Consider the following 12,100-nt stretch of genomic DNA (forward strand, 5'->3'; position numbering starts at 1 on the left):
CCATCTACTGGACAATAACGTTTGAAAATGTACACAAATGAAGATTTAAAAAAAAACGTTTTAATTATTTATTTGGATAAATATTCAACGGTCGACCACATGGACATCAACGGCATGCGAGAATAGGAGTGACAGTCCATTAAGTCAGTGTTGACAGTACAACATGTACTAGAGCTAGACAGTCAGAAGAGTTGATAGGAATAGGCACACAGAGGTTCAGCTGAATATGGTTTCATACACTACAGCAGGGTTATTGTCATTGTTGAACATAGACTGTACAAACACCATGAAAACAGCTCCAAGTGATTTTAATTTAAGGAAGGTTTGCAATCATGTTTTAGTCAAACATATTCTTGCGGTCAATTTGCAGATGTCGAATTATTTGTAATTATATTCCACCCCCCCCCCCCATATTCCCCCAACATATTCTTGCGGTCAATTTGCAGACTACGAATTATTTGTAATTATGTCCCCCCCCACCAATACGCTCACGATAACAATCAGCCCCCAGCTGAATCTGGTTGATGATCCCTGCACTACAGTATACAACATGAACAATCTGAAGTAAAATACAGACATAATAAAACCAACAAACATGTAGGAAGGCTGGTGAGATACTTAGTATGCAAGATTTTAGTTATGAGAACTCAGAGGAAACTAATACTCATTACAAACGGAGGATAAATAAATGTTCACATCGTGAGAGAACGGACAAACATAAACAAACGGTCTACGAGGGAAACCTAAAATGGTGGATAGGTACATTCATGGATTGTAGATGATCACATTATAACGGTAATATTTAACAGTATAGCTGTTACATGGACATAAGTATTCCTGACTTGGATAGACAGCAAAAAAATTCAACTGTGGCTTTAATGCACATCAACGCAGGGTTACATTATTTATAACAACCTGGAAGCACAATAAGTGAGATATCCATGCAAATTACAGTCAAGTTGTGGTTAGCTTGGATCCCTGTTTGTGCTCTATTTTTACATCAAGTTGTTCTACAAATCCTTGCATTTGAGTCACTGACGGCATTTTAATACAGACATTCACATTTCACATATTTGTTGGTTAGCTGTCTCCTTCGTTCATTGTTGCATATAAAGGTTCCCTATGAAAAAGTATATTTGATTACAAGTGCAATACAAGTGATATTTTAGCCAATTCATTTCAACAACTATAGGACAAGGGACAAACTATAAAATAGTAAGTGAGCAATTTTAGATTTCTTTCCTAAAAAATGTAATATATTTGAACTGTAACACTTAACAATAGTACACTGACGGTTTTCCTGCAATCAAAACATATACATAAATATAACTATGTACAAAACTCACAAAATACAAATGACTTCTGTACCCAAGTTGAGAACATCTTAAATGACTGTATGTTTATCAGATATACACCATTTTACACTTTTTTCCTGTTGTTCCAAGTCCCTATCACCAAAATAAACAAAGGCTCTCCCGGGGTAAGTTGTTCGACCTGTTTGTTGTCAATAAAGATCATCTTTTGGAATGCTATGGGTTGAAGTCGTTTTCGAGCCAAACGACCATGAACTGTGTTTACACTAAACTACTAAGTACCATTAGAACACAGCTCAATAGATATTCTCTATAGCTTTACCTCAAAGTGATGCTCCAAAGCCTTTGCATAATCTCACCCAGTAGTTTTGAAAGAAGTGATCACGAGCCAAAACGGGTCACTGAAGATTGTACACAATTGTGAACAAAGTCATCGTACAATATGTTACGAATTTCTAAGTGCTTAAGATCTAGGACTGCATCTTTAAGGCTTGTGCAACTGGGGCATCAATGCATTCTGTGGCTCCCGAGGGCCCAATATGATTGTAGAACAGGGAGAACTAACACATTACATTCCATACTGCATGTGCCCATCTATTACAAGACTTTGGGCTTTTGCCATCATTTGGCTGGCTCTCTTTCTCTGTGTATTACAGTATCTACACACAGCTTTTCCTTCTACCATGCTGAAATTATAGAAACGCAGAGAATCAAATAGTGGTCCTTTAACACGTCTTGACTGCAGTGCGTGTGAGTGTTTTCCTATTAGACGGATATGAATTTGTACATATTGGTCAATGATAACCCTGTACTATAAGCAGCGCCTTACTGTACCCAAAATCCCCATTCTGAGAAGTTTGTCCTGAACTCAATACTGACAAGTGCTTCACGCGAAGAGACGACAGACTAAAACTGTTGTTCAGAACTAAATAAAGCAGCACCACAGCACAGTGATATCCACTAACAAGTACAGCGGATGAACTAGACGCATTGAAACAAATTAGTTCAACATCATCTGGAAATAAAAAAAAGTGCGTTGTTGATTTCTCAGAATAACTTCCTACCAAAACATTCTCCATGACATGCAAGTAAGAAGCACTTTCCCCCAAGTTCACAAAGCTAATTAACGTCTGGTTTGCCTTACTTGGCACAATGCAAACTCACTTACACACAATGAAGAATAAGGTAAGTTCTTAAGCTTCAAGCTCCCACCAAGTCGATGGCTTTCTACTGCAACCTTGTTTGCGTCCAAAATGGCACCTAATTCCCTATGTAGGGCACTACGTTTGGCGGTCAAAAGTAGTGCACTACATAGGGAATAGGCAGCGATTTTAGAGGAAGTGAAAAGGACGTGTTCCTTGTTAAGTGCACATAATGAGTCAAAAGCCTTTCTGTAGAACAGGCTCAAAACTACGGGATTAGTATCTGTAAAATGGCATGTCATTGTTCCTAAGGCATCGGTTCTTGGTTAGCTGTGCTTTTCCCCTGCATGTCTTGAACTGGCCGCGTTGTGTGGAGACTATTGCACATCGATAAGGTCCACAGGAATCTCCCTCCCCATTCCCCTTCCCTTTAAGTCTGCTTTGATAAGTTATCCATAACCACAGAGCTCAGATCAGATTACGCTCCCCCAGCCCTAACCTTCACCAGTAGGGGTGGGAAACATAAACTGACACTAGATTAGTGTCTAGGTGTAACTTCGTACTAATGACTACCCGGGTCCACCTGTTTAGGCCCAGCGGCCGCTGGACACGAAGCTGCGGCTGAAGGAGTAGCTGGTCTCTGAGTTCTTCTGTTTCCCCCAGGCTCCGAAGGGAACCACGATAATGGTGCTGTTGTCCTCTGAGCCATACTGAAGCGCCTAGGAGAGAAGAGACACCGCCACCAATAATGAACATTTGTCTCAATGTTTAACTGTTTCTTTAAATAACCAGGAGACATATTTATTTGACAATCCATTGAGGTTATTATACAGTGCCATAGAGTTCCTTTGAACTCATTCATTTGCTCAACTTACATTACTTCAAAAATCACTGCTGCTCTTTGGGATAGATGTTACCCCTGCACCCTTAGTCAGTTTTTCCTAAACTCAGTCCTTGGGACAGCAAAGGGGTGCACGTTTTGGTTTCTGCCCTGGCACTACACAGCTGATTCAAATAACCAACCAACCATTGAGTTTTGATCATTTCAATTAGCTGTGGGAAAAACAAAACGTGCACCCCTTGGGGTCCGGAGGACTGAGTTTGGGAAAAGCTGCCCTAGGGGCTGTGTTGGCTCAAAGTGACCACCCTACCTGCTCTGAGATCCTCTGGGCGGCCTCTTTGGGGTCGTGGCACTGGTTGATGACATCACAGATCTCCTGGCTGTTCATGATGAAGTTTATGCCATCTGTGGTCAGCGCCAGGAATGAGTCGTGGACGTGATGCAGCTAGAAACAAATTAAGTTAATACCTTATTGTCAGACGTCTACAGACAGACCATGACACAAGCCGGAGACTAAGCCAGACAGTCTCCAGTGATAAAGAGGAAACACATTTGCCCTTCGGAGCTTAATATGTCACTGTTCTGAGCACCCGCAGGCTAAAGACGTGATCAACCCTGCCAAGATGACCCAAACACCTCGGGGGCCAAGATGACCCAAACACCTCGGGGGCCAAAATGACCCAAACACCTCGGGGGCAAAAATGACCCAAACACCTCGGGGGCAAAAATGACCCAAACACCTCGGGGGCAAAAATGACCCAAACACCTCGGGGCAAAATGACCCAAACACCTCGGGGCAAAAATGACCCAAACACCTCGGGGCAAAAATGACCCAAACACCTCGGGGCAAAATGACCCAAACACCTCGGGGCAAAAATGACCCAAACACCTCGGGGGCAAAAATGACCCAAACACCTCGGGGGCAAAAATGACCCAAACACCTCGGGGGCAAAAATGACCCAAACACCTCGGGGGCAAAAATGACCCAAACACCTCGGGGGCAAAAATGACCCAAACACCTCGGGGCAAAAATGACCCAAACACCTCGGGGCAAAATGACCCAAACACCTCGGGGCAAAAATGACCCAAACACCTCGGGGCAAAAATGACCCAAACACCTCGGGGCAAAATGACCCAAACACCTCGGGGCAAAAATGACCCAAACACCTCGGGGGCAAAAATGACCCAAACACCTCGGGGGCAAAAATGACCCAAACACCTCGGGGGCAAAAATGACCCAAACACCTCGGGGGCAAAAATGACCCAAACACCTCGGGGGCAAAAATGACCCAAACACCTCGGGGCAAAATGACCCAAACACCTCGGGGCAAAAATGACCCAAACACCTCGGGGGCAAAAATGACCCAAACACCTCGGGGCAAAATGACCCAAACACCTCGGGGCAAAAATGACCCAAACACCTCGGGGGCAAAAATGACCCAAACACCTCGGGGGCAAAAATGACCCAAACACCTCGGGGGCAAAAATGACCCAAACACCTCAGGCGCAAAAATGACCTAAACTGAGTGACAGACACTGGCTAATTCCAACCTATTCCTCATACAGTGGACTACTTTTGTCCAGCCCTGTGTGGATCTGGTCAAAATGAATGCACTAAATTAGGTTCTGGTAGAGCTGGGCGATATGGACAAAAATCCATATGAATGCACTGAATTTTCACAATAACAATAAATTGAATGATAAGTTTATAACAATGTGCACCAGTTACTTTTCTTTTACATTACCCTTAAAACTACTACTTTCAATGTTGTGGCCATCACTGTCCCGTTAGCAATAGCCCATATTAGCAGAGTTATTTTATTTCAAACGTCATATTCCTCTAGTAACGGCTACTTATCGTTATTATCAATATCAGTAACATGTCAGAAATGGTCGGTATCGATAATTGTCCGTTTTTCTTCCCAGCTCTAGGTCCAGGTCAAAGGTAGTGCACTTCATAGGGAATAGAGTGTCATTTGAGATGTATACACTCTGATACTGCACAGTAGATAATTTCTCTGAGGTGGTGACAGCAAACACTCACTGATATTCTCTTGGTCTCTGGCTCAGCGATCACCCCGGTGCTCTTGAGGTCAAAGTCCCCGATGGCGCGTGTCATGGCTAACCTGCCGTTGACATGGGGCTGCCCCAGACTGTTCCAGGTCACCCAGCCACCGCTCTTCTTTATTCTGGAGGTAGAGACAGACAGACAAATGGTTTTAAAGCACGGGAGAGGGCTCTTAAATGACTTACGTAGAATTGTTAAAACATATAGTAAAATCTTAATCCATAGTAGTTAACACACTATTAGTGTCCAATGTGATGGATAAAACATGCCTCCTGTGACTCCCAACCTTACAGCTACCAACAAATGAATATCAGATCAAGTCTTTCTCGAGCCTGGATATCTGCCGTACCTCTCCTTCTCGTCCTTCCTCTCGGGGGTGTGGTCCGAGGTGAGTTTGAGGGCCTTGGCCTTGCGGCAGAGCATGGCGCGGCTGTCCCCCACGCTGCCCACCACCAGCTCTATACCGTCCCTCAGCAGGGCCACCGTGGCCGTGGAGCCAGCGCTCACCACTACAACACCAGGAAGTAGAGGGAAACAAGTCAGGGGGGTAAACACATCTGAAGACCACACACACACACTCTACACAACTGTAAGGCCAGACACACACAGCTAACAAGAAACACACAGAGTTGATTATGGTCAACTTGTTTCTCAAAACACACAATGAATTATTCAGATACATGCTCAAAATGTATTCTCACACATTCACAGCATAGGTGGCACGTGACACACACTCACGAGTCATACTGCACAACATGAGAACAGAATGGAGGGGGAGGTTACTAGTCTAAAAAAAGGGATGGCTGAAGAGAGACAGAGTCAGACAGACATGCATGTCACACTGTTTTAGGGTTACAGAAACAGAATGAGAGCAACTACAATACAGTCAGTGGAACTTTGGATCTCTGACCAGTGGTGTCATACAAAAATGTCAGAGTTACAATGAGTGACCTAATATACAGTCCTATATACAGTGTACTGGCCCATGGCAGAATACAGGAAACAGCAGTGACAGAATGCGCTTATCAGGACTATCATCATGGTGATCAAATCTATAGGTGAGAGCTCTAGCTAATGCCTCTTTCAATAATTAAGTGTATAACACCTAAAATATCACGACTAAGTTTCTATGTGTCATGTTTTGTACACATGGCGATTTGTGTTTTGTTCCCTCTTGGGTGTCCTTAGCAACCATTTGCATGGTAACATCCTACAGTTTCTGACTTTACAATGACCCTTATACAGCTGTTCAAATCAACTTGTGTGAGAGAAATAGAAAAGGAGAGAGGAGAGAGAAAGATGAGGAACCTTCCAGTAGTCCAGGATAGGACCCGCTGGACTCTCCATTATCTAGCCCCCCTTCTCCTTCCAAAAAGGTGCCTGGTGCCTCCAGCTCTTAGCTGGCTCCGCTGCTGTCGTAAATAACATGCACACACACACACACAGGGCATATTGGGACATTTCACGCCGTCTGTGGCCGACATTTTGGCCACACACTCAAGCTAAACTGATTGACTGTCACCATCTTGGCAATTAAACTAGGCCTTTCTCAGAGAAAACGGTCAACATTCTATGATTGCTAACATCTGGGTCTCCAGGCGACCTTCACAAAAGAAAATGGCTGCCAAAAGAACTGAAGGTAAACTTGATCCAGTATCTTGGAAGGGTGCATGCACTACAAGAGGACAACCCTGATTCTTATCTGCAGGGCATCCAGTGGAGGGGTTTGTTTAGAATGCTTGTCTGCCACATACATGTCCTAACCTGTGCTTTGCAGTCTGAGAATGGTGACCCTGGGTATTAATGTTTAGCTTTCACAGCACTGGAGGCAGCGACTGAAAATACACGTTAGCTCCATTTAGGATCGGTTAAGTCATCATAGCTCTTGGCAGAGCAGTCACATTGATAAGTTAGGCTATTCGTTAATATTTCAACACAAGCTAATCTAAAGACTTTAGCTTCAAAACTAGGTTAAGTTTAACATAAAAACTCAGTGCGGTCTACATACATTGTCAGTACAGAGACAGTCTATATACATTGTCAGTACAGAGACAGTCTATCTACATTCCCTGACGTGTAACATCACAGACGGAACCTACCATGAGGGAAGAAGTGGAGGTGTCTTGCCAAGGCTTTGTCCAGTTCAAGGAATGCTTTAGTAAGAACAACTTCCAGATTGTCCTCCTCTGCTACAAGATCCCTGAAATAACACCAAAACACATTCAATCAATCAGATTCATTTCCTGCCATCTCAATGGTCTCAGCCTGACCTCTTAAGAGGTTTTGCAAGTATAAAAAGGATAAAAACTCAATTGAAGTGCATTTTTTTCTCCAGTCCATTCAATACACATTAGGCCATAAACTGATCCTGCAGGCCAATGCCCTGACTAAACACAGATCATACAACCCAGCCACTTACTTAATGTACTTCTCCATGTACTTGTCGCAGAAGTCTGCTGCCTCAGGCCCTCCGTGGCCGTCGAACACGGCAAAGTAGAGGATATTGTCTGTCATCTGGGAGACCTGGAAGCGGTCCTCGTTCTCCCGCCGGTGGCCGATGAGCGAGGCGCAGCCCACCTTGGACAGGCTGACCTTGGGGATGGGCTTGCCGTACTTGATGGAGGGCGACAGGTTGATGGGCTCATCTATGCGGTTGTCCCAGATGCCGAACGAGTCCCAGGTGGTGGGCTTGCCGCTGCTGTCCGGGTCGAAGCGCGTGTTGCTGGCCCGCAGCAGGCCCAGGTGGAGAGGCCGTTGGAGGGGGAGGTCATCCTGCAGGGGTAGGACACTCACTAGGGCTGTCTGGAGGAAACCCCTCTGTCGCATGGCCTGAGTCCCCCCCGACCGGGCCAGGTGGATGAGAGCGGAGGCTGACATGGTCACCAACCCAGCAACAGCAGCAGACTCCTCCTCACGGGGAGAGATCCTCTGGCCAACAACACAGGTTACCCTAGAGCAGAGTCTTCTGGATAGCAAATAGGCTAACAATTGGGGAAGAATGATAGAGAGCTATTAGATTGAATGTCAAGTCAACAAGAGCTCCTAGATAGGTGCTGTAAATTGAATAGAAGAGTTGGACTAGGCCTTGGAAACGTCAGCCAGCTTTCCTAGGCCTTCTGCCAGCTACAGAGTGGCTGAGTTCCAATAGATGTCATAGGAATGGATGGTGGCTGGATTGATATTTCTGTGTTTGTTGATGCAGGATACTCGCTCTCTCTCTGTCTTTCTGTGTCTCTTGACTCCATACAACAGAAAATGCATGTGAAATAGCCTACTTAATTAAATCAAATGTTCTTCTCTACTCCATATGTAGGCCTAGCCACATCTTAAGATAGGTTATGTGGAACTTTATAGTGCAGTTTTAAGGCCTCGGTCATCATTGGTCTAACATGATGGCCCTTCCCTGGACACTGTGCTATGTAACCTCCAAACGAGCTTCAATGCCATACAACACTCCTTCCATGGCCTCCAACTGCTCTTAAACGCTAGTAAAACCAAATGCATGCTTTTCAACCGTTCGCTGCCTGCACCCGCACGCCCGACTAGCATCACCACCCTGGATGGTTCCGACCTAGAATATGTGGACATCTATAAGTACCTAGGTGTCTGGCTAGACTGTAAACTCTCCTTCCAGACTCATATCAAACATCTCCAATCTAAAATCAAATCTAGAGTCGGCTTTCTATTTCGCAACAAAGCCTCCTTCACTCATGCTGCCAAACATACCCTCGTAAAACTGACTATCCTACCGATCCTCAACTTCGGCGATGTCATCTACAAAATAGCTTCCAATACTCTACTCAGCAAACTGGATGCAGTTTATCACAGTGCCATCCGTTTTGTTACTAAAGCACCTTATACCACCCACCATTGCGACCTGTATGCTCTAGTCGGCTGGCCCTTGCTACATATTCATCGCCAGACCCACTGGCTCCAGGTCATCTACAAGTCCATGCTAGGTAAAGCTCCGCCTTATCTCAGTTCACTGGTCACGATGGCAACACCCACCCGTAGCACGCGCTCCAGCAGGTGTATCTCACTGATCATCCCTAAAGCCAACACCTCATTTGGCCGCCTTTCCTTCCAGTTCTCTGCTGCCTGTGACTGGAACGAATTGCAAAAGGGAGACATTGGTGAGGGAGACTTTTATCTCCCTCACCAACTTTAAACATCTGCTATCTGAGCAGCTAACCGATGGCTGCAGCTGTACATAGTCCATCGGTAAATAGCCCAACCAATTTACCTACCTCATCCCCATACTGTTTTTATTTATTTACTTTTCTGCTCTTTTGCACACCCGTATCTCTACCTGCACATGACCATCTGATCATTTATCACTCCAGTGTTAATCTGCTAAATTGTAATTATTCACTCCTACGGCCTATTTATTGCCTACCTCCTCGTGCCTTTTGCACACAATGTATATAGACTCTTTTTTTTCTACTGTGTTTATTGACTTGTTTACTCCATGTGTAACTCTGTGTTGTTGTCTGTTCACACTGCTATGCTTTATCTTGGCCAGGTCGCATTGTAAATGGGAACTTGTTCTCAACTAGCCTACCTGGTTAAATAAAGGTGAAATAAATCAAATTAAAGTAAAAACATGACAAGCTGTAAGTGTCAGGATGCTTCACTTGCTGTGTTGCCTACATTTCTTCTTTGTCACACCTGTCCTGAAGCATTCTGAACATTTGTCAGAATCAGTTGATAAAATAATGCAGTTATCACTTATCGTTAACTGGTGCAGCTAAAGAGCATGAACACTAGACATGAGTCAACAGCACTTGTTACACCCCACCAGTTCTCTGCTGCCTGTGACTGGAACGAATTGCAAAAAAAAAAAAATCGCTGAAGTTGGAGACTTTTATCTCCCTCACCAACTTCAAACATATGCTATCTGAGCAGCTAACCGATCGCTGCCGCTGTACATAGTCTATCGGTAAATAGCCCACCCATTTTTACCTACCTCATCCCCATACTGTTTTTATTTATTTTATTTTATGCTCTTTTGCACACCAATATCTCTACCTGTACATGACCATCTGATCATTTATCACTCCAGTGTTAATCTGCAAAATTGTAATTATTCGCCTACCTCCTCATGCCTTTTGCACACAATGTTTATAGACTCTCCTTTTTTCTACTGTATTATTGACTTGTTAATTGTTTACTCCATGTGTAACTCTGTGTTGTCTGTTCACACTGCTATGCTTTATCTTGGCCAGGTCGCAGTTGCAAATGAGAACTTGTTCTCAACTAGCCTACCTGGTTAAATAAATTAAGGTGAAATAAAAAAATAAAAAATAAAAAATGTTTTACTACAGCTGAATAAATATCTAATTATTCCAAATATTTCAGAAGGCTCATTAACAGGCATGCACAAAAGTATAAATAGATTGAAAAAAATTATTATAATTATTGACAATGTTAACGTTATTCCATTACTGAAGTGTATTTTTCTAATGTAAACACAAACTTGACAAACCCGCATGACGCAACACCATATCCCATAATCAACAAGCTAGCTCGCTAACTAGCAACCAAACAAGCTACTGCTTGGCTAGTTAGATAGCTGCAGTGCTGTGCATAATGTTAACTAATTGTTTCGCCAACGAACCTTGTTCATTTAATCACACTAACGTTAAATAGTAAGGATAAACGATAAAGTGTTCCTAATTTGACACTATTTTTAGCTCATTTGCTAGGTAGAGCTATGCTAACAGTAGCTAGCAAAATAATCAATGATTTGTGCATCTCCCGCACTTGGACAACAATCACATTTCTTCGGTATCTCTCTGCAGAAAACGTATTTTTACCTTTAACTCTTTACAACGTCTTCGTATATGTTGCAAAAGCTGCACAGCGTACAGTTAAATTAATCAAAAGTGTCCGTGTGTTGAGTGCGGAACGCTATCAAACAAGAAGAGGAACTGCGCCTGTCACCCGCGCAGCACGAATCAGCATGCTGGAAACATTAACGCCTCCCTCCCAGCCAGTTGTCACTAGTTACCATAGCCACAAAATCATTGGCTAAAATTAATGAAAACAGAAAATAGCTTTTTGGTCTTAATTTAAGGTTATGGTTAGGTATGAGGTCAGCAGTGAGGTTAAGGTTAGGGTAAGGCTTAAAGTCAGATCTTAAGAAGATAAATTGTAGAAATAGTTGGGGTTTAGACATAATTACGACTTTATGGATGTGGTAACTAGTAGCTCTCAATTCAATTCAAGGGCTTTATTGGCATGGGAAACATGTGTTAACATTGCCAAAGCAAGTGAGGTAGACAACATACAAAGTGAATATATAAAGTGAAAAACAACAAAAATGAACAGTAAACATTACACATACAGAAGTTTCAAAACAGTAAAGACATTACAAATGTCATATATATATACAATGTACAAATAGTTAAAGGACACAAGATAAAATGAATAAGCATAAATATGGGTTGTATTTACAATGGTGTTTGTTCTTCACTGGTTGCCCTTTTCTCGTGGCAACAGGTCACAAATATTGCTGCTGTGATGGCACACTGTGGAATTTCACCCAAAAGATATGGGAGTTTTTCAAAATTGGATTTGTTTTCGAATTCTTTGTGGATCTGTGTAATCTGGGGGAAATATGTCTCTCTAATATGGTCATACATTGGGCAGGAGGTTAGGAAGTGCAGCTCAGTTTCCACCTCATTTTGTGGGCAGTGAGCACATAGCCTGTCTTCTCTTGAGAGCCATGTCTGCA

At 43.3% G+C, this 12,100-nt stretch overlaps 1 protein-coding gene across 1 annotated transcript; it reads right to left on the reverse strand.

The window, feature by feature from the left end:
• Positions 1-38: 38 nt before the first annotated feature.
• On the reverse strand, positions 39-11,323 carry ppm1kb (protein phosphatase, Mg2+/Mn2+ dependent 1Kb). The gene is made up of 7 exons (XM_065003875.1): positions 11,181-11,323; positions 7,784-8,345; positions 7,464-7,564; positions 5,714-5,873; positions 5,341-5,485; positions 3,607-3,741; positions 39-3,174 (listed from the first exon to the last, which is right to left on the reverse strand). The coding sequence occupies exons 2-7, from the start codon at positions 8,239-8,241 to the stop codon at positions 3,043-3,045; spliced, it is 1,131 nt and encodes a 376-aa protein (XP_064859947.1). The 5' UTR covers positions 8,242-8,345; positions 11,181-11,323; the 3' UTR covers positions 39-3,042.
• Positions 11,324-12,100: the final 777 nt, after the last annotated feature.

Source organism: Oncorhynchus nerka, linkage group LG18 (assembly GCF_034236695.1).
Source record: "Oncorhynchus nerka isolate Pitt River linkage group LG18, Oner_Uvic_2.0, whole genome shotgun sequence".
In the NCBI taxonomy this organism is placed as follows: Eukaryota; Metazoa; Chordata; class Actinopteri; order Salmoniformes; family Salmonidae; genus Oncorhynchus; species Oncorhynchus nerka.